This window comes from Fundulus heteroclitus, chromosome 18, assembly GCF_011125445.2.
Source record: "Fundulus heteroclitus isolate FHET01 chromosome 18, MU-UCD_Fhet_4.1, whole genome shotgun sequence".
NCBI lineage: Eukaryota > Metazoa > Chordata > Actinopteri > Cyprinodontiformes > Fundulidae > Fundulus > Fundulus heteroclitus.
The window spans coordinates 22,775,491-22,799,573 of NC_046378.1; the positions used below are offsets into that span (position 1 = coordinate 22,775,491).

Genomic DNA, 24,083 nt, shown 5'->3' on the forward strand with positions numbered 1-24,083 from the left:
TGAGCTCCCATGAGACCGATGGACAGAGAAAAAGAGGAAAAAAGCTGATTAATGACATCAAATATCCATCTCAACCTCAGAAAAACTCGGGTCAAGTCTCTTTGTGTGAGTGAGATTACGTCTTACCCCATCAGAGAGCTTTTTCCTCAAAATCTATGTAAATCAGAAGACACTTTATGAAGTAAAAAGTGCATTAAGTCATGAAAATACCTAACCTGACTCCGGCAGATGGATTTGCTCCGCATATCCATCTGGAAACCTTCCGTTGAAGTAATTTTGGGAAGGGGCGAAAATACTGGTTAGCTGATTGGCCTATGTTGGTGATAGACGGGCCAAATAAACCAATCAGATCAACGAAGCATATGACGTACTCGTCAACATGCTTCGTCGTCGCTCTGTTACGAGCGACGACGAAAACACAACCACAAGCCAAGCTACTCTTGCTGCTGCAGGTAAAGGCTCGTTAGCTCAGCAAAGAAATACTCTGTAATTCCGATAAAACTTGCTCGATAGCCACGCTAACGCTAGTTTCATCAGCTGAAGCCGCCATGTTCTTTAGACTGAACTGTCGCGCTTCTCGTTGCGTCACACCTCAACCCGCCTCAAAGCCAACGCTGATTGGACGTTCGTTTGGTGAACGGCTCCAAATTTTCTTTAACGGAGAGTAGCCAGACTGATCTGCGTGTGAAACCTTGAAAGCTCGCGAGATCAGGATGGTCTCACGAGGCTAGAAAATACCTTCCTTTCATAAAAATAAATTGGGAAGCTTTCAAGTCTATGAGCACAGTGAAAACATCATCTGATGGACTGAAACAAAACTAATCTGGTATTTATTCTCAGAGCTCCTTGCCGGGGGGGTTTAGTTATTTAACAACTCAGGACTCAAATGTTTGAATTTCAGCCCATGTTTCATTATTTAATATAGAAGGTATTAAAGGAGGGCGACAGGAATAAATAAATTGGCATTTAAGATAAGATGAAAGGAAATAGGCAAGATTATGAACTGTGTTAAAGAGACAGTGACATCCAAAAAAGTTGATAAGGAGATGAATATGAAGCACAATTGACAGAGAATTAGCTGTCATCTATTAATTTAGTCACAGCATTGCACGCACAAGAGCGTGATGACGTCAGTAGCCGCTGGTCCAGTCAACAAAGCACAGCTGATAGAAAGCGTTGTCTCTGATTTTCAAAATGCGCCGCAGATTACGCTCGCTGCAATATTTGTGAGGCAAAGTACAACCAGCAGCGGGAATACCTCTAATCTGAGGAAACACCTGGTCACTGCTGCCAGTTTAGCCAATTTCTCGCTATATTTAGCGACTTTTCAGACCAAGCCAGTGACACTTTTCAAAAAAGCGACTAGACTAGCAAAAAAAATCTAGTGACTTTCTTCTGCTACTGGTGACTTCCTGTGAAAGTAACATTCGTTCTGGAGTTATTGTGTTTGGAGAGTGAAGCACTTTTTCAAGCTTCTCCTGGTCCTGTCTCCCAGACAGACAGACCGCTGCCTCGTCCTGAAACTCGCCTGCAGTCAGAGCAAAGAGAGCAGAGAAGAAAGCCTCTTCCCTCATTGTAAATTTATCCTGTCCTGATTTACAAAGCGGGATAAAATATGTTTTTTTATATATTTAATACATTTATTTTCACATAAACACACAAAAGTACTGAAAATAGGTGCCATTAAGTACCGGAATCGATTTCCAGGTACCGAGTATCAGTTCAAATGTGAAAGGTACCCATCCCTAATCACATTTATTGTGTAATCAAATTTATATTGTTAAATAAAGGCAATTTGCATCTTACATTTTAAACAATAGAAACAGACTCCTTTTTAAAACTAAGGATTATCTTTGTGGATTTTAAGTTTAGTCTCACCATAATGACATTCTGAAAAATCTTGTCTTTTATTTGTACATACACAAATAATAAAGGCTTAATTTTATTTATGTTTGTCATGCTGGAGGACACTCATACTTTAAAGTGCAGATCTTTGTTTACAATTTATTTTTTGTAGGCAAGGAATGCAAAAGTTTATTGCAAAAATAAAATAGAGAACCTATGTTTAGAAGGATAATTAAATGCCTAGATTAATCCATTAATCAGAAAAAAAGCCATAAGTGATAGCCCTTTTAACATAAGGGTTAACTGTATTTGTGTAAAAATTGACAGTTTGCTCAGGGAAATTATTCAGTTTGCAACATATATATTAGGGGACAGATAAAAACAATCATTTAAATTTGAAAATAATGTACAAACTAATGAATAATTAGATAACAGTTTGCTGCAGCCTTTAAGAAATGTAAATAAACACAGATTCACATAAAATAAATGCATCCACAAAAAAACGCCCCAAGAAAACTGCAGCTTTCCAGAGACAAAGGGACACAAATCAATGTAGCTGAAGGCGAACTGTACTGAAACCAACCAATAAAGGAATACTTTCTGCTGTAATCACTGTCGAAACACATCAGCTGCACTGACTCCAACCTTGCATGCACACACGAGGGGAATACAAACCTCAGAGAGAGCAGAGCCTACATCTGTCAGCCTGCAGTAATTCTCCCATCACATTAGCCGAGGGGGACGCGACTGGAGCTTACGCACACATCCACCATCAGACCCACGCCTTTTTTTCCTCGCTGCATCCATCCGTCGAGCGCTTTCACAGCCTGGAGAGAGCGGCGAAGAAAGACCCCTCCAACTTTCGTCTTTCTCTTCTCCTCTCGCCTCCACCCGATCCGCTTTACTCTCAGTGGTGCGGAGACACGTCCTTCTCGCCGAGCGCTCCTCCCAGCCTTTCTCTCCCGCTACCACTCCACCCCTCCCCTCCCGTTTTCCTTTCTTTTCATTTACACAAGGCATACATTTTTAATTAATCGCTTCCGCTCTTTTATTTATTTTTTCCCCTCTTTTTTTTGGTGGTCTTTTTTTCCCCCTCTTCTCCCAGCAGATGCCAAGCCTTAATCTCATGCAATCTGCTCGCCTGGCACACAGCGGCTAACGAGTCAGAGAGGAAGAGTGAAATGCAAAGACTCTAATTACCAGCTGCTCCGAGGCCACAGCTCAGTGTTTCTATGTGTTTCTGCGTGTGTGGAAAGGGGTTTTTAACTTGGAGTAATTAAACTGCCTCCAACATTAAAGGAATCCAACCACAGTGATCACACAGCCTGCCACGATTACTGTATTTAGGAGCTCTGATGCTCAGGAAAAAACGCAGTCTGCGTGATTTCCAGCCTTCGGCAAAAACCACACCAGCATCTAATAATGCCTCTTTATTCAGGCTCGCACAAGACCTTGAGCAAAGATGAGTGGATTAAAAATGGGTGTAGCAGCGAAGGATTGTTGAAGGAGAAGCACCAAACCAGCAGAGATTACCAGATAATAAATCCAGAGAAAGAGACAAAGAACGGCAGATTTAGCTAATTCCTGTCAAACAAATGCTTCTGTGGTTTTTTTTTTTTTTGTCGCCATGCCTCATTTCGCTTGTTTCCACTCCGGCTGCACGCTGCTGTCTCTCTCCGTTAGTTCGCTTCCTCTTTTCACACACTCCCACACAAAATCCTCTCAGAACACTGGAGTCTGGCCACTACCTCACCAAAGCCTTTGTGTGTTTGAGAGAAGAGCATCCTGTGCTTGTTGTAGCCCATCGTTGTCCTTCCACTACATCCCCCTTTTACACACAGCCCTCTCCTCCTCTCTGATATTGCCGTATTCCCACAAAACAAACCGCTGAACAGTTCAGCCTTGTGGGAAATGAATTGCTGTCCGCACACACCTGCGAGGTTTGCTCTCTTCATACGGAGGAATGATGACCACTTTGACAGTGACCGACGTCCTCAGCAGGTCAAGCATCTGGTCGTGGGTGAGCGTCACGGCGGCCACCTTGCAGATCTCCACCAGCCGACTGCCCTGCCTCAGTCCCGCCTGCCAGGCGAAGCCGTACTCCTCCACCTGCACAAAAACAAACATGAAGTTAGGCAGAGCCCAGCGTGTCTGCAGGCTGTAATCCAGCACGAGCTCTGCCGATCTGCTGTGGTACCTCAGCCACGATGCCGTCCACGCGAACGTGAAAGCCCAGCTGTCCCAGTCCATTTCTTCTTAGTGTCATATCCACCGTCTCACAACCTATGGTCAACAACTGGTCAGAGAGAGGAAACGAGGATTATAGTCAGTGTTCGGTTTCCTGATGAGGGAAAACACACAGTCTGGATGTATCTGCTACTTCTGATTATAAATATATTGACTTAGACAACTTTATTTGTCATTTTGTATGCACAGAGTGCGTACAGAATGAAATTTCGTTGCATACAGCTTGTAAATTGCAGTAAAAATTAGATTACAGCATAAGGTGCAGATGTGATTTAAAAGTAAACAATTTAAATGTAGACAATGCAGGAGAATTCACAGTGTACAGGTGAGTATTTTTTAAAACCATTTGTATGTGCAGAATTGATTGTGCAAAGGGCATTTGTGCAAGAATACAGCTTGTAGATTTAAAATACAGTATAAGGTGCAGCACTGATTTAAAAAAAAAATAAAAAATCAGTGCTGGTACATTTGTTAGGGATTTACACCTTGAATCCCTGCAGCCTAGAAACCCTCCATATATTAATATTTCAATAAAACAATTAATTTTATTTATCACCTATTACAAGGGACTACAGAAAGATAGGTAGCTGTAAAGAAAGGCTTTATTTTTCTAAATTGTGTAATAGTGATGTCATATGACTCTGTTTATTTTAAATGTAAAAGGTGGACTGATATCCGCTCACATTACTGTCATTAGTGATGGCTGAGAAATCAGGCGGCATCCAGAAGTGGACAGGTTTCAGCTCGCCCGGCCAGTCAGACATTAAAAATACAATCTGTTCCCATACGAGGAAACCACCAAGCTACGCTACAACACTCTTTGGTGTGTACGGCGTCACTGAGAGAAGACGACGTGAAGTAAGCTACATTCAATATCAAGAGATTTGTTTAAAAATGAAGGCAGAGGAAGCACAGAGAGGTAAGCAGCTGTTTAGAATGAAACTATTTTCTATGCAGGCATGTGGCATTCATTCAGGTTTCAAATACAGAGAGTGAGACAGCAGACAAAGGGCGGATGCATTTCAGAAGAGTTGTGTGGTTCAAACATCAAACTCTAGGGTCACTTGTGGAGTACCACAGGGTTCAGTCCTTGGGCCAATTCTCTTTACTATATATATGCTTCCAATTGGTAAAATTATCAGACAGCATGGGATTAATTTCCACTGTTATGCTGATGACACTCAGATATATTTATCCATAACTCCTGATGGATCCAATCAATTACTTTGACTACAGGCATGTCTTAATTACTTTAAATTTCCTGCTTTTCAATTCTGACAAGACAAAAGTTGTAATCTTTGGACCAGAGTCCTCAAAAAAACCCCGTCTTAATCAATCTCCTAATCTTGATGCCATTAAATTGGCTTCTGGTAAAAAAAAACTAAAAAATCTTGGTGTTATTTTTTAACAAGACATGTAATTTGAATCCCATATTAAACAGGTTTGCAGAGTTTCCTTTTTTCACCTCCAGAATATCGCCAAAATTAGAAACATTCTGTCTAGGGGTGACGCTGAAAAACTAGTCCATGCCTTTGTTACTTCAAGGCTGGACTATTGTAATTCTTTACTATTAGGAAGTCCACAAAATGCTTCAGCTGATCCAAAAAAGAGTTCTGATGAAAATCAACAAGAGGGATCATATTTCTCCTATTTTAGCTTCCCTTCATTGGCTTCCTGTTAAATCACGAATAGAATTGAATTTAAAATTCTCCTTCTAACGTATAAAGCCCTTAATAATCCATCATATATCAGAGCTCTAATTACCCCGTATGTTCCTAACAGAGCACTTCGCTCTCAGACTGCAGGTCTGCTGGTGGTTCCTAGAGTCTCTAAAAGTAGAATGGGAGGCAGATCCTTTAGTTATCAGGCTCCTCTCCTGTGGAACCAACTCCCAGTTTTGGTCCGTGAGGCAGACACCCTGTCTACTTTTAAGACTAATCTTAAAACTTTCCTTTTTGACAAAGCTTTTAGTTAGAGTGGCTTGGATTGAATTTGACTTTGTAAAGTGGCTTGAGATGACATGTGTTGTGAATTGGCTCTAAATAAATAAAATGTATTTGGTTTTATGCCTGTCCTTTCAGTGTCTGTCATAAAACATGCTGGGTTGGAAATGTTTGTAGCCCTTTTAGATAATGTGGAGTTAAAGTAAGGCTCTACATCCTCTAAGAAACAAGCAGAGATAAATATTTAACTGTTTACGGTTACTAATCCAGCCCCTTTTAATCACTCATATAAAGTGCTAAAGACAGCTTAAAATACCTACTCCTCAATAAATTGTTCTTTTAGAAAACCCTGCTTTACTGTGACTTCTTTCTCAGACATGGTGAGGTCGGCTCAGCACCTAATATCAATAAGTAATGACAGCAGGAAGGAAAGAAGCAAACATTTTTAATGTCGCTAAATATAGTTCTTGATGAGAAATATGAATAGACAGGCCAAAGGTTTGGAAAAGTGTCAACTGGGAGATCAGTGCCTCTCTAGACGCTGAGTGTTATTTGAACACTGGGGGCGAAATTGTTGTCTAGTTTCAACGAGTTTCCTGGTGAGCTCGAACACATTCCAAGGAATTGGGAGCAACCCTGTTCCCATTAATGGAAAACCCCGGAAAGCAAGTCATGTATAAAATATCTGAGACGGTGATGACAAATTTAAGTCGTAGTTTAAGTAGATCTCAAAACGAAACTATAACAACAATGCTTCCTAAAAGCCCCTAACCGCAACGTGGAATTAGCTTGCAGTAGTCTGCCAACAAAACGTCTAATTCTGGGATGGCTGTTCAATTTATAACTTCATGAAAGGTTTCTACAAGTAAAATCCCATTTTATTAGTTCTCCTCACTCAACAACAAACATTCATATTAAGCACCAGAGTTTTTCTAGATTTTGGTAAGTAAATATTTGAATGGATTGTGACTTTTCTCTGTTTTATATATATATATATATATATATATATATATATATATATATATATATATATATATATATATATATATATATATATATATATATATATATATATATAGATAGATAGATAGATAGATAAGCAAAACCACACAAACTGAACAGCTGGCTTGTTAAAACTTTACTTTCTTGTATATATATTAGGGCTGGGCAACGATTAAAATATTTAATCGCGATTAATCGCCCTGATTAATCGCGATTAATCGCATTGTATTTACAAACTCCAAGAATGAATTCAAAAGTAGTGTAAAGAGCACTTGTTCTGCTGCCATATGAACAAAAGTGTTGTAACATTTGTAGCACTTATTTTATACTGGATATTTTCAACCCATCTATTGAATTTAGTGCACTAGTTGATCTTTTCTTCATAAGAGAACAGCAAGCACTGCAGCCAAAATATGGCCTTTTTTGACCTGCTGTATATTAGCCAGTCCCTAAGCTTGATGTATCATGAAACTGTTGACCTTTTGGGTTTTGTGGTTTTTATTTTATTATTACAATTTAATAATAATAATAATAATAATAATAATAATAATAATAATAATAATAATAATAATAATTATTATTATAGTGTTTTTTCGCTAATCCACCTCTTGTATATTTCAATCCTTATGTAATTTTGTCCGTGTTGTGTGCACCTGCCTGTTGCTTTAATCCTATAAATTTCCCCGTCGTGGGATAAAAAAAGGATTAGCTAATGTTATCTTATCTTAAATAACACTTTTTAATATATGTACTGGGTTCTTTCAAGGTCTTAATTACATGTTGTGTGTGGGCTCCAGTAACATCCATCCATCCATCCATCCACCGATCTACCTGGATGTTCCCTGGAGGACTGAAACGCCTCAGTCAGAGACATCAGTCTGTGGGTCTGTCGGGGCAATGAGAGAAGTTTCGTCTCCTCTCTCCGTTTCTGGGGCTCGACGTTTTCATGTTTTTTCACGTGCTTAGATAAATTTGTTGTGTTTCCACTGAAATGAACTGGCTTTTTACAAAACATACAGCTTGATTTCATTTACGGTATTAAAATAAAGCCAAACGGTGCTACTTCCTCTGTTCATGTTTTTTCGCTGCTGCGGTCTCTCTCAGTTGTTTCTTTGCTAAGTTTGTGTGAGAGCTCAGTGGGCAGGCCAGGCTGAGCCTGCGTGCTGATTGGCTGGCGCCGCTGAGCCATGTACGAGAGGGGAGGGGGAGCGGGAGAGTGCTGCCGTGACAGCGCGCTGCAGTCAGCGCGCCTGCTGACTGACACTGACTGAAAGCATGTGAGCAACATGCGTTAATGCACGATAAAATAAATATCGCCGTTAATAGTCTAATGAATTAACGCGAAATTAACGCGTTAACTTGCCCAGCCCTAATATATATATATATATATATATATATATCTCCTATGTTTAAGCCTTGCTGTGCTTTTGTGTCCTGCTTTGATTTGATTTATGAGACTTGGAGCTCTTGAAGCTCTATTATATTTATTTGAATGGTTCTAGTTGTGTTTAGATGTTTGCATAAAGGTGCACCACTGCAGAGGAAATCTACCTACAGGTATTAATAAAGTAACCTTGATCTTAAAATAATCCGGACCCGCCCAGAACCCTCCAAGACTCAAGGCTATCACAAGGCGGTCCTTATTCACAGAGAATCCAATTCAACATCGACATGGACAGGACAAAATAAAGAAAAAGAAACCTTAGCTCCAAAATACTCTTTCACTGTTGACCAAAGTTTAGAGTATAGCCTCCCTTAGGCTCAAACCAGATGTCTACATGACAAAAGTTTCATAAAGATTGAGCTGCCTAGCCACAATGGGAATACAGCTGTTTGGAGTAGTTAGGGTGAGGCGTTTAAACCAAAAAACATTGTGACAATAAAACATTGTGGTGACATGATTATGCCGAGGGTCTGGTTCTCTGCCACTGGTAGAAGGGCAAAGCGGTGGAACAAGGAAGAGGACTACCTCACCTAGGGCTGGGCGATATGGAATAAAAAATAAATCTTAGATTTTATCATACCAAATCCGATTAATCGATTTTTTCCTCCTTTTTGTTTCATAAAAATAAATAAAAGAAATTATTTTAAAACCTTGCTTTGTTATGTCAAGCATTTCGTCAGGGAGTTGACCTGAATTCAAAGTGCAACTAAAAACAAGCTGTGAAACATGCAAAACAAGATGGCAGCCGTGCCATTATAAACAATGAAAATATAACAAAACATTTGCTGCTAGTGGTATTACACATTGAGCTAAGAACAGGCTTCACTGCACTTGTGAACTTCAAACTAAGTTAAAAAAAAAGTTAATTAGTAAATGAAGTACATCATATTATGGTAAAAAAAGTTTCCACTTAACAATATTTTGACAATACATTTGCCTAAACATATATTCAGCATCACATGCTGTTCTCTTCATGGAAACCCAATGAGTGTATTGGCAAAATAAAATCCAGATTTTCCAAAAATGAAATCTTAAAGAATTGTAACCTCACCTCAATTCAACAACCAGATGACTGAGTATTGTACACGACTTGTCACTGCGCTCTACACCACGGTGTTTGGCAGTCGCCAGGATACCAACTCTCACCTTTAATCTCTGCACCATCTCCCTGACGTCCTGCTGCGATCCCTCCGGTACTCTCAGTGCAATGTGGTCCCCTCTACCGTAGAAGATCTTCAACGCCAGCCGCTCAGGCGTCCAGCCGATCACGTCCCCGCAGAAACAGTTGAACACCACCTCTTTGGTGGAGCAGTCGATGAGGACCACGTACTCGGCCGATATACCCAAAGCGCAGGGAAGCTCGGCTGCTCCTCCGCTGAAGTCCTGGGCCAGGACTCGCCAGGCGACGGCCCCGGCTGCTTCCAGCTCCGCTCCCTCTCTTGCTTTCGTGCGCTCACGTTTCTTAGAGGCGAGGGAGATGAGGTTGTTCAGTTTTCCAGCCGAGTCCAGGGGCGTGCTGCTGACGTAGTTCTCGGCCAGGTCCCGCAGGTACTCCTGCCGCGTCCGCGTCGCCATGGTGTGGAACTTATCGGACTTGTGCGCCGCGTTTTCGGCGTTGATGACTTTGGCTAGGAGGAAGTTGCGAAAGTTCTCCGGGTCTCGAAAGGTGACGCCGGCCGGGATGGGTGGTCCGAAAGAGGGAACGTCCTCCATCCGCGTCACAGCAACGCTGAAGAAAAAAGGAGGATTTGCAGAGTTTGAAACAATCAAAAAAAAAGAAATAAAAGTTTCAGAACATTTGGGTGTTGAGCGGTACGTATTTACCTGTAGTAGGTGCCGTCGGAGCAGGGGTTATGGACCCGGACGATGACAAAGACATGCTGGAAGTGGGACCTGATGTTTTGAGGGGTAAAAGGCAGCGCTCCAGGCTCTTGGAAGATTATGGTGACAATGTCGTTGCCTATGTGCCTCTTTCTCAGGAGCTGGGGAAGAGGAAAAACATAAAATGATATAAGAACTGAACAGAGCCGACTCTGTAACCAGTGTAACCCGGGACGCTCGCCATCGGACACAAAACGACAGCTCTTTATGTAATTTGTTTATCGCCTTCTGCGTGGGTTTATTTGCGTCTGTGTGTTCATGTAGGAAACATGGCGCACAGTCCAGGGCGAGGTTGGGCTGTAGCGCACGCCAGCTCCCACGTCGTTTAGACACAGAAGTGTGAAAGTACCAATTACGTAACGTACCCCACAGTAGCATCGTTTACTTGTACTGATAGGCTGTGGCTTGAACATCTGCACTGCACTTCAGATGTAGTGCCAAAACAAATCTAATCCGCCTTGTTTGGATCCATTTTCTTGTCCAATTTTACATTTTGCAACATTTTATAGGGGATATTTTTTGGATTTACAGTTGCAATCCAAAACATTCAATTGCATATTTGCAGGCAACCACATATATTAAGATATGGGCATATTCCAAGATGTCAAAACCATCTAGCTTCCATATTATAAGCTTTTGATTACGCTTCAGCTGTGACGCGTTTCCAAACGCCACTTGGGGACTGACAAAGGAGCTTCCACAAAAGCTCTGGGAGATGAATTCATCAAGCCTTAAGATTTCCAAAAGAATTAACATTCCAAGAGAAACCATTTGCATCACTATAAGGACATTTGAACCTTACAATTTTAAACAGTCGGAAACCTGCCTAGCTGTGGAGGAACGCCCAGAGCTCTCAGCAACGTAGGACTGATAGGAGAAATCTGCAAGACACTTGCAGGAGGACCTGGCAAAGTGCTTCAGTGGCAACAATAAGATGTGCACCGAATAAAGATTTTTTTGGTCATCTTTCAACCAAAGCACTACAAGCACTGCATTTACAGTATAATCATCCCACAGTGCTAATGTGTTGTATGCTGTTCCCCTTTCTTTTTACTGCTTTTAAATCAGCCTCCATGTTGCTGGGTTACTGCTTCCACTGTGGATCGTGTATCAGATGCTGCCCTCTACAGGTTTATGTGAGCAACAAAAGTCATTTTCTGTTTCAGCCTTCTACCCTGTAGATGGAGTCAATGTGCCATTTAACAATATTCAGATTCTCATGGAAGATTTTTGTGACACAAAACTTGCCAAACACATGGAAATGTTGGAACCCACGCTGAACATCTACAGGGTTAGTCAGGAAACTATTGCACAGATGGTTGACTCCCTTAAAGAAACCCCTTAACACGCAAACATTATCTGCAAGTTTTTATGGCTTTCATATTTGACTTCAGAAGACCTGGTTGAAATTAAGAATTGTTTACATTTTAATAATACCCTGCTCTTGTCTGCACTTATATTTAAACATATTCAAGTATTCAATATTTTTGAAATTTCACCTGATTATTGAAATTATTTCTTAGATTAGCTTCTTTAAATAAAACATCATAGTTTTGTGTAACATCAGTCTTTACAGGAAGGTTCCTGAATAAGAGATGTCCTCTGAGTACATGTTTAATTAAACATTTCTTCAAAACAATATTTGAATATTTACAGAATATAGTTTATTATTTTATACAAAGTCTGAGACGTCTGATATTTGCCAAGTCCTGAAGGATTAATGTAAATAATCTGACATAAAATAAATGCATTTGTTGGGTTTCTGTAATTTGCTTTATTTACAATTCTTTTAACTCTTTATTAAAGAATAAAACTTAGTTAGGCGCTTGTTTAAGATTTTTCCCTCCACACTTTGAAGCTACAAGTTGTATATGGAAGTATAAAAACTAAACGGTATAATAAAACTTGAGTTAATAAATGTTTCACTTCGTACATTAATGATTTTATTGACTTAAGATTTGTGATTTACAATAATTGATACGTGACTTCCAACAGAATTTGGTCTATACTGCTCTAAGAAATGAATTTTCAGACACTCAATTTCAACATTTTTCATGTTTGGGTGTAATTGACCAAAAATGGCCAAAATAATACCATTAGTTTGACTGCAATTTAAAACCTATTGACATCAAACAAAGTTTAACTTGTTTATTTCTTCTGTTATTGTTTGATGTTTGTCCGTTTCAGAACAAAATACATTTTTGTCATCCACAAAAGCTATGACTGTTACAGAAACTTAGAAATATCCTTAATATACATATTAAACATTAGTCTCAGTATAGATCCCCGAGGAACCCCAAATAAAATTCACTGTGAATCAGTAAATTGTGTTATAAAATACTGACACTTACTTTCTGGCTAACTTTTTAACAAAAAAAAACTTCTTATACCTAATTTTGCAGCGGCTTCTTCAATAATATAAGTTAAAGCTTTTCTGCATTTATTATGAAACTTAATAACAATTAAGCTTCATAATTGTTATTGATGTTTTATTGAATTATTGAAACTCCTCTTTTCAAGCAAAATCTCATAAAATATACACACATCCATGATAAAGGGGCTGGTAGTTGACAATATAACAAAAGTTTTAATTACAATAAATGAAAAACTACAAAAAGTAGAACATTATTTAAGTTTAAATCTAGACATAGCTATTGATGACTTAAGGCCTAAAATTAAAGTGAATAAAGAGTTAATGACCCGGCAGAGAGCTTAATATGGTGATTTTATCGGCAGCTTGTATTGTAAGCACTTGAGTATGAATGGCACGGCAGCTATGTTAGAATGAAAAAAATCCATTTACTAATAACTACCCACTAGTGAACCCCACCCAGCTCTGTGCCAGTTAAAGACGGAAAAGCAGAGCGGACAGAAAAGCCACAAAGGCAAAGAGAGCTGAGACTATAAAAACACAAAAAGCTAAATGAAAGAAAGAGAAACAACTCGAACTGAAGAAAAGAAGAAGTTAAAACATCTTGGACTCTTGTTTTTATGATTCAGAGAAACAAAAAAAAAAAGATGTTTGAACTTACAACCACAGACATGCTTTGAAAGGCTGTGGACAACTACAAAGGGAAGCGTCTCTTTTCATACACACAGCAGTGTTTGACCAGCTACAAAGCACACAGCCCCCGGGCAGCTTTGCATGTTAATGAGCCTTTACCTGCTGTGGGTTGCTGGGCATGTACGGCAGCATGGTGGACACGTGGAACATCACCTCATAGCCCTGGTAGGTGGTGTAAAGGGAGTGGGTGCCTGTCGAGTCGGCTGCGGAGAGACAGGGGAAAAAAAAGAAAGCGGTTTATATTTAATGCTGAATGTAGATCACAGATGTGTGTCGTCGGAAAGCGAGTCTTTGGTTTAAGCAGATGTGTTTCTAGGAGTCCACCGGAGACAAATATCCTCTGCTGCCATTTTGGTACCTGCTCTGACCAACAGGTGCATTTTAAAAAAGTTTGAAAATAATCAACAGGGTCATTTATTTTAGTCATTCAATTGAACATTTTATATTTATATATAGATTCACTACACATAAAATTATTTATGGGTAATAAAAATATCAATTCTCAGAAAAAATGAATATCACGTGATCCAGAAATGTTAGGCTATACACAATCATAAAAAAACCTGCCGACTCAACAGTTGTCCAGCAGACAGTCACTAACACCCTCCCCTTTCAGAGTTTGGTGAATATTAACAAGACGTGGACTGTAGCTGGGCTCAGAGACGTAAGCCACTCCTAAACCAGAGACCGAGGTTAAGTAGAGAGAACTGGACTGTTGCTCAGCGGTCCAAAATAAATATGTCAGATCAAAGTACATATTGCTTTTTATTTGGTAATCAAGGTGGGGGAGTGGGGAGGAACATGATCAAAGTCGCTTGGAGTCCAGAGAGAAGTTTCAGCAGCCGTGATTTAGGAGCCATGTCAGCTGCCGGTGTTTGTTCACTGGGTTTTATCAAGTCCAAAGTCAGCGCAGTCACAAACCAGGACACTTTACAGTAGTTCTTGCAGTAAAGTTTTATGGAGATGCTGCTATAATTCAACTGGACTTGGTAGCTGTCCACAGAATCAACATTACCTTTAACACTTCTGGTATCAATGGGCCCAATTGGCCAGCAACCTGTCCTGAAGCCCATATTCTGAGGGTTATTGTCAAGACGAAGATGAGAAACACCAGAGCCAGCAAAGCAACCTGGGCTGTCATAACACCTCAGCAGAGACCCAGGCTGATCAACTTCATGCAGTAATTTATGCAAAAGGAGCCCCAACCAACTACTGAGTGCAAATACATTAAGATATTTTTTCAGTAGGCCGACTTTCTGTGTTTTAATTCAATTTGTCTCTCTTGTTAACAGGTCTCCCTTTTAAGAGAGAACTCATGTCTCAGGGAGACTACCTGTATAAATACACTGCAAAAACAGAGCTAAAAATAAGTAATATTTTCTTACAATTGAGTGTATCTGTCCTTGATTTGAGCAGGTAAATAAGCTTTTTTGCCAATGGAATAAGACTTTTGCACCTAAAATGGGAACAACTCATCTCCATCATCCTACTTCAAGTGCAGGATGTCTAATTATCTCATTTTAGGGGTCAAAATACTAATTCCATTGGCAGATAATATTATTTACCTGCTCAAATCTAGGACAAAAATACACATTTTAAAGAACATTTTACTTATTTTTAGATCCGTTTTTTTGCAGTGTAAAGGGATAGCAAAATACATTATTTGCTGGTTTTATTTAACATTCTAATTCTTAGAAAAAAAACAAATTTGGATGAAATGTACAGGAATAAACCTGTAAAATACATCATTGTGAAAGGAATCTCCTGTGAGATTTGCTTTTTGAAATGATTTACTGAAATAAATAAAACTTTTTGACTCCCTAACCTTCAGAGGAAACACTTGTCTGGTAAAAAATGATACAATTCCCCACGTGTTATTTTTTTCCCCACGTGTTTATTTTTGCTTCCGGGCGGTGGTAACCAAGGAACACACGTGTTACAGTAAAGTAGAGACTCTCACTCTTTGTGTCGAGCTGTGCAGCATAGTTGGAGAATCCTTTGAGGAGCACCTGGTCCCCCAGCAGCTCCAGGAAGGCAGAGAAGGCCGGCGACGCCTCCTCATTGTTGTACATCTCCTCCTCTGTACTCTGGCCAGCACGACACAGCAGAACGCCCACCTTGTGCTTGCGACTCAGCTACGAAGCGCAATGGACACACAGGAGAAAGACAAGCGGATGAGATCTTGTGCATTAATCTGAACCTTCAGAGCTGTAAGTCAGCGGATGAGGCTGTAACCCAGCGGTAATGTGTATTTATTTATGGACGCGCTTGCTCACACACAGCGCGGTTTCACTGTTGTATAAGCCACCTACACACACAGCACGCCAACTGCTGGCAAAAAACACCTCAGACCAGCACTTCACTCGCTGGGAAATGAAAGCGAGATACGATGGCCAAACATTAACATTTTCATGCTTACACAGTCGTACTCAAACATGACACACCCTGCTTCAACACAACTTACACTGCCCACTTTTTGTACTTTGCCCCAACATTAAATCTGATATCGAGGGGTTCGGAGACTTTTATTCACACTGTCTGAGCAAACCATATGCCACCGTTTTGCCTGGTCTGTTGTTATTTGTACTTTTTTCTTCACTGTAGCTCGAGGACCAATTCAGAAGCTTAAAAATAAATAACCAGCCGTCTTAGATTTATCTTGAATCAAATGCGGACAGAGAAGCATTAAACTCACCCCTTGTTCGTCCAGTTTAAGGAGCTGTTCTGTGACTTTGGCCGTGCTGAGTGCCAGTCTCAGGCAGGAGACGTTGAGCTCAGGAACGACCTGCTCCAGCACCTCCTTGAGCGGGAGACCTCGAACGGTGCCGTGTTTTCCTGTCGACGCCACGGCATCTTCCAGGATGGAGCCTCGCAGGGTCACGAGCTGCACCGGGAGGGAAAGAGAGCGATCAGGACAAGCAGGAGCAGAATTAAGACCACAAGTGATGTTCTAAATTTAAGAGAAAAAAAAAAAGTTGTGTCCCATTTTCCCTTTCAATGCATTTTGATGAAATATACAATTAGTTTTTTTTACAGTAGCTTTGGATGACAGAGATCATCAGTTCACTGAGATACAGCACCATGTCTGTGGGTCCGTGCCTAGCAAAATGATTCATACAATTAAACTTTTACAACTTTTGTCATGATTCAACTGCAAACTAATGTATTTTTTTTACATTTATGTTTTAAGGATTTGAAAATCTACAAGGTGAATTCTTTTTTTGCCCGATGGACTTGGACTGAGCCGTTCTCCCACATTATTTTGCATTGATCTAAACCACAGGTGTCAAACTCAAGGCCCGTGGGCCGAATCCGGCCCGTCAAGGTAAATTATCCGGCCCTCAAGAGCCAAAAAAAAAAAGGTATATCATGTAATAAAGTAGAGGTATATATCCTTTTAAAGTGTACAAAGTGGCTAAAGCTGTGCCACCTGTAAGTGTAACTCACCCCAATATCAACTTTTCTTGCAGATAAACTGTATAAACTGGGCCTAAGGTTGCTATTTTTATGTTACTGTGCATTTTTTTATACTTCTATGTGAACTGGAATGAAATTATGAAATGAAAAGTATCGTCTATACACGTGCTACCGGCCCTTTTAATGACTTTATGACGCCAAAGTGGCCCCATATAGAAATGAGTTTGACACCCTTGATCTAAACTATTCGATTGTAGCAGTGACTGTAATTTTATGGTCCTGCTGGTTTTTGAACTTTTTCCACAGTCTCAACGTCTATTGCAGCCTTTAGTACGTTTTATTCCAGGGTGTTGTGTACTAACCTCCATCTATCCTCCAACCAACTGTAAAGCTTTCTTGTCCCTGCTGAAGAAAAGCATCCCTCCAACATGATGCTGCAGCTACCATGTGTTACTATGAGGATGACCTGTAGTTTTAGCTTTCATCCACTAAATAGCATTTTACACGTAGGACGAAGAGTTCATCTGACCAGACCACCTTCCTCCATGTCTGTGGTGTCTCCTACATGCCTTGTAGAAAATGCAAGCTAGACTTCACATGATTTACTTGCAGGTTTTGTTCTTGCTCCTCCATAAAAAGCAGATTTGATGCCTGAAGGAGTAATAGCTGCCTTGTCAACAGATTGTTCCACCTAGCTTCTGGATCTCTGCCGCTCCGGATTTATGCTGAGATTAAACGACACACATGCAGACTCTCTCTACTGATAAGGTGACCTCTGAAGGCCATGGGTTGCAAAGGATTTTATTTAGGAGTATCAGAGTAAAAGGGGCTTAATTAAAATGTACACCGCACTGTTCAGATTTTTTTTTTTTTAAACATGGATCATTTTCCTCCTATTTTAAAACGATGCACTACTTCATGTTGGTCCATCACAAAAACTCCCAATAAAATACATAATCTTATAACACAAAAAAGTGAAAATGTATAAGAGAAAGAGATGCAAAGCATTGTAAATATGTGTATAATAGTAAAACTGGGCTCATTAAAGCCCTGCTCCCTTGACAGTGTTGTTTCTGTCAAGCACACACACAAAAGGGTTTTTGTGCTGCAAATTTAATCTTACGGAGTATCGTACAGGCACCGTGCGCTGTCTCCTGCTGGGTGGTAATTATCTCACTTAATAAAAAAAAAAAAAAAAAAAAAAAAGGGAAGGCTAATGCATCGGGCAGGTACAGCCAGGAGGAGTGGGCCGCTCTCTTCACACCACGCTCACTCACATGTGGCGTCGTTAAAAATGCACAACACGTTCTGGAGCTGGCGGGGGCCAGAGAGAGAGAGAGAGAGACCGCTGAAACCTCAGAGACCGGGATCTGCCGCAGAGAAATGAAGCCTGATTGACAAGCAGCTGAAGTTATGAAGCTTTTGTTTCAGCTCGTCAGCTGCTGTGCGACGGGGGGAGAGAGAGAGGCGTGCTGAGCTGGGATATCAGAAGGGGAGTGATTAAAAAAAAAAAAAAAAGAGTGACGGGAGGCTGAGAGAAGGAGGGCAGAGAGAGCAAGTCTCTTCACCTTGCTTTGTCAGCACCGCCGCACCGAATTAAATGACATACTTAGAGCGGAAGGATATTTGAGAGGCGCCGCGGCTTGAGCGGGACAGAGTAAATTCAGAAATCAATGTCTCTTTTTTTTTTTCTTCTCTCCTGTGTGGGAACAGCAGGCCTGTTTCTGTTAGCTTAGCTCCGTGTGCTTGAGCAGACAGGCTCCATTGTTGTAACAGAGCCAAAGTGATGAGGCCAGGCATCCATGTAATCCAGCTAAAGACAACACCACACCAACCACAATGAAGACTGCACTTAGACTAAGACCACATGAACACAATGAACAGGGGGGACGCTTTGTTTTACAGTTTTTACAATGCTGTGTTCAAAAAACAACAATTCTTACAAAAAGGACAAACTTTTTATGCACTTTTTTCTTTTTGAAAATGGCGACCATAAATCTGGTAATATAAAAAAATGAAGACCAAGGATCGTAGCAGACAGAAGACCTTCAAGCAGGGATGGGTTAAATTCAACACAGCTCAGGTTACTCTGCTGACCACTATAAGGTCTGCACACCAAAACTCTCTTTAAAAAAAAAGAGTGGTAAGAAGAAAGCCATTGTTCAAACAAAACCTGTGGCTCTACGCTCTTTCAGGAGGAGTGAATACTGCTTTTCAAGCAGCATTCACCAATGTCTCTGTATTATTTGATTAAATTTGACTTTCTGGCCTACATGCAAAATCCTATACATATAGGATTTTATGTATATAGAAGACATGGTGGTGGCAGCATCATGGTGTGGGGATGCTTTTGCCTGGGAAGGGAGGACTGAAGGAGCCAATCCTGGAAAACCACTGGTGGAGGCTGCAAAAGCCTTGAGAGTGGGGCAGAGGATCCCTTTCATGCAGGGCAGCAACCCTTAACACACTGCCAAAGCTGGATATGTATGCGTTAGGATGGCCCGGTTAAAGTCCAGACCAGAAATCATGAGAAAACCTGGAAACTGATGCACACACATTGTTTTCCAGATGTAGAAAATCTCCCATGAATAAATGCAAAGAAAGGTGGCTCTACAAACAATTGTCTCAGTGCGGATGGACACAAATCGCTCTCTTTTCATATGAATTTGTAAAAAAAGTAAAAAAAAAAAATTTATATATATATATCCATCCATCCATTTTCCTGACCCGCTTAATCCCTCATGGGGTCGCGAGGGGTGCTGGTGCCTATCTCCAGCGTTCAATGAGCGAGAGGCGGGGTACACCCTGGACAGGTCGCCAGTCTATCGCAGGGCAACACAGAGACAGAAAGGACAAACAACCATTCTCGCACACACTCACACCTAAGGACAATTATAGAGAAGCCAATTAACCTAACAGTCATGTTTTTGGACTGTGGGAGGAAGCCGGAGTACCCGGAGAGAACCCACGCATGCACAGGGAGAACATGCAAACTCCATGCAGAAAGACCCAGGGTTGGATTTGAACCCAGAACCTTCTTGCTGCAAGGCAACAGTGCTACCCACTGCTCCACTGTGCAGCCAACAAATATAAATAATAAATAAATATATATATATATATATATATATATATATATATATATATATATATATATATATATAATATCTAAATATAAATAAATATATATATAGATATATATATATATTATAGCTATATATATATATCTATATATCTATATATATCTATATATATATATATATATACATAAATAAAAATCAAAACAGTTTTTTCTTCATTTTCACAATACTTTGGCACATACATTGTGGTTGTAACATCTCAACATGAGAATCTTCAGGAGGTGAGAATACTCTTGTAAAGAACTACATTTCATCCATGAAAGCAAAACAAAGTTGTCATTGATGGCATGCCAAATGCTTCAGACACAGCAGATAGTGTTTAGTTTGGCTTTTATGCGCAGAGACTGAACAGGTGGAATGTTCCCACTGGAAGGACAGAGACGGGACAAAAGCTAACGGGCGAGGAGGGGGAGAAAACTAGTAGGTAATATCCAGGGAGAGAGGGTATGAAAGCCTCGGTGAGGAATGAACTTGGCCCATTACCGCTCTGTCATTCAGAAATGCTCATGATAAACAGCATGCACACAAACCGCACATGGAGCGTACCTCACTGGTCCTGACGATGATGCGGTACTGGTACTGGTCCTTCAGGTCTTTGGTGTCCTCCACTTTCTCCCTGCGAATGCTCACGGCCACAGGGCCCAGCTTATCATCCGTCCCAAAGTAGTTTGAGTGCTCTGGTGAAGGACAGAGTCAACCAAGGTTACGGTCGGCACTCAGGAAAGTATTCGTCTGTTTGTGTCTGAACATGAGCTTGTGTTATGTCTACAGCTGCAACAGCACAGGAGAGATCGCCACACTTTGCTTTAACTAGAAAACAACTAGAAAAGAACTTACTGACATTTTTTTTTAAATCAATCAGTAAGAAATCACACTTTTGAAATCTTGACTTTAATTGAACTTCTTTACTTTAAACTTTAAATACATAAATGAAAACAGCAACTGTTTAATAATTGTACAACAACTTCCTACTTCTACTCATTAACTGTCATAAAAGTAAAAAATATGCCTACAGGCTGTAAAAGTCTATACGTGTTTGTTTTCCACGGTACCTACAGCAGAGACCTGAAACAAAAGACAACCTGCCCCCTTAAACCTTTTGGTATATATATATATATATATATATATATATATATATATATATATATATATATATATATATATATATATATATATATAAATAAAAGTGGAAATAAGGACAGAGTTAGTGTTGAGCCAAGGGCAGCGCAGACAAAAACAATATCTTAATTGGTAATCAAGTACAAAATCAGTTTGCTAAAAATAAGTCAGAGCCCAGGAGCAAAGATGAGGTGGTCCTATTAAATGGTTGACAGACGTTGGATCTTTTACTTCGATTGTCTTTAAGGACTACTGCAAAGAATGATAAAGAAAAATAGATCGAATAGTAAAAATTAGAGACAGACCGATCAGGCTTTTCCTGGCATACATTGCTTTTTAATTTTGCGCACTGACCTGTCAACAATGACAATTTCTTTTTAATTCTAAGGACAAGCAGGAAATCATTTTCTTCAGTTTTGTTTTATATAGGTTGTTGTTTTGAATCAAAAGAAAAGAAAATAACGCAATAATGTTCCAATTCAACTAAATATAAGTAAAACCTAAAGATAGCTCTGCAACTATTATCAGATATTTTTATTGACTTAAAAATAAATAAATCAAAGAACCAGCAGTTGGTTTTGGTGCATTTTAGAGACCTATATGCTTGGAGACCTTAGTTTTGATGCGTTGAAGGAAAACGTTGAGTATTTGGACAGCTGATTAGACCAATCAAGGAAAAACTGACCAGCTGTCATCTATGGCCGACTGACTGGGGCATCTCTAATAAAATCCAACCACATCACAACAATGAGGATTTATATTCGCTCAATATATCTTCTTGAAGAAGATGGAATAAAAATGTCTAAAAATTATGACTTGTAACTGTTATTGGCATAAAACAAAACGTCTACTCATCAGAAAGCTGCTGACAGACTGCACAAGCATCTTGCACAGCCTCTTCCAAAGCTTTGGAGCTAAGCCCTCTTTACAGGCGACGCCACAGGCAGTGCAGGAGCATAAGCACAAATTATCCAGACTCTTCAGGATGAATTCAGCCTGGCAGATTCCTCCTCTGCCTCCCGCTCTTCAGCTGGACTGAACTGGGACAACCTAGCTGTGAGGAGTCTGATTATCCCTGTTTCTCGTGTCCTCTAGCGGAAATGTCGGCTTTTTGATGAAGATCCCGACATACTCAGAGGCCACAGCCCCGCAAAGACTCAAACACAATCATAGCGGCGTTCAGGGGGACGGATAAGACTGTGAAATCAGAATATGAACATAATTCTTGAACCGTAGCCTTTCTTGGTGCGGCTGCTGGCCTGAGTCTCGTTCACAAACGACGTTCAAACATGCTTCACTGCGTGAAATTCTCCTAATAACATCTGTCACTAATTAGTCCTCAGCCAGATGATGCTTGCCGAAGGGGAAGTGTCATCAAAAGTGTCTGAAGAGGTGATGCTGACGAGGAATGCCCACGCAGACACCCACACAGATCATATTAACCATTTCCCCTCTGAAGGTAAGTGTTGCTTCTCACTATAAAAGCCAGATGTAAAACAAAGCTGAGCTGGCTCAGGCGCCAAGTACCGCCTGTGATCCAGCAGACAGGCAGGTGGTGTGTTATCAGCCAACCGTCAAAAAGCAGGTACATGTGCAATTAAAACTCCTGGGAGGTTGCCAGTTTGGTCAACTCCACCTGAATATTGAACGCCAGCGTGCGATATGTGGGGAAATACGACTCTGGCCAGTCAAACATTGGCAGAGTAAGCCATAAACCTGAAGGACGGTAAACGGTAAAAGACCCACAAAAGCAGTTCTGTGGGAAACCGATAAAAGTTACTAAACGTTAGATTTTTTTCAGAGCAGGTTTGCTTTTCTGGTAAAAACAAAATGCACATTTTGATACGATGGATCATTATCAGATCTTTTAAAAGCACCACTTCACCACAGCTTACAGCTAAGTAGCGATGTGCCAAAGAAACGGCCTGCGGACCAGAACTGACACATTTTGACAGTCAGGAGCCTAAAATTCTCACCTTTTTCCAAACAGTGAACGTATCACACAAAAGCACTACCAGACTCATGTTGACAACAAGATGTTTAAAATTAACTTAGAGGAGAGCAGGGTAAATTTTTTTTACAACATACCGAAATGTGTCTGCCAGAAAGCAAGAGAGAGCAAGACTTATAGCAGAAAACGGGTAGGTTGAATATATAACACCAAATTGCTTTAGTTTATCCTTTAGCACTGTGGGATTTTGTATTTTACTATAATTTGTTGTCTATTGTGAAGCTCCTTGTGATTTTATCTGTGAAAAGGTGCAATATAAATAAAGTTTCTTCTTCTTCTTTAGGTCCTCCACCCTCTGTTGAATCACGCTGGATTTGGAAATGTAAGCATTAAGGGCGTTAAAAATCTATATTCTCTGGAATATACACTTGGAATCTGATGTTTTATGAATGTGAGCCATTGCAACCAAACTAATCTTTAAAATAAGATGTTGAAGATAGTTTAAAACAATAGCTCATCATTTAGCCTTAGCTTTCTGAATAATAGCAAAATCCAGTTTTACGGTGACTGCTAGTGTGATTCCAAAAAAAGTAAAAAACAAAGCAACTGGACTTGTTTTTCGTAGTATAAGACGTTTTGCTTCCTCTCCAGGAAGCTTTCTCAATGCCCAAACAAAGATCTTGTAATGGCTTAGATAAGATGCAAATTCAACCAAAACAGCTCCACCCCCTTATTAATGGGCAGTACAAGGCCTTTGTTTGGGCAGTAGTATAAAGCTTGGTACTCATCATTACTCTAGACCTTTTGAATTGAGAAAGCTTCCTGGAGAGGAAGCGAAACGTCTTCAACTATGGAAAACAAGTCCAGTTGCTTTGTTTTTTACTTTTTTTGGAATGACCATGACCTGGATGACTGAGAATCTTCACCAGCATACTGCTAATGTGATGTGGCTTCTGCTCCTACTATAAATAAGGCTGAACACATTCTGAAGGCCTGTTTTTAAAGATAAATTGGTATCAGGACACAGGACAAA

General features: G+C 40.2%; 1 protein-coding gene across 4 annotated transcripts in view; it reads right to left on the reverse strand.

Moving 5' to 3' along the window:
• The window catches only part of sipa1l3 (signal-induced proliferation-associated 1 like 3), a 57,740-nt gene that overhangs the window by 17,421 nt on the left and 16,236 nt on the right, over positions 1 to 24,083 (reverse strand). For all 4 annotated transcript variants that reach the window (XM_036149505.1, XM_036149503.1, XM_036149504.1 and 1 more), the window contains exons 4-11: positions 20,527 to 20,657; positions 16,122 to 16,310; positions 15,387 to 15,561; positions 13,526 to 13,629; positions 10,306 to 10,463; positions 9,628 to 10,210; positions 4,043 to 4,141; positions 3,779 to 3,954 (exon numbers count right to left, since the gene is read on the reverse strand). In XM_036149505.1, the coding sequence (XP_036005398.1) occupies positions 3,779 to 3,954; positions 4,043 to 4,141; positions 9,628 to 10,210; positions 10,306 to 10,463; positions 13,526 to 13,629; positions 15,387 to 15,561; positions 16,122 to 16,310; positions 20,527 to 20,657 (1,615 nt within the window). The remainder of the gene's footprint in view (positions 1 to 3,778; positions 3,955 to 4,042; positions 4,142 to 9,627; positions 10,211 to 10,305; positions 10,464 to 13,525; positions 13,630 to 15,386; positions 15,562 to 16,121; positions 16,311 to 20,526; positions 20,658 to 24,083) is intronic.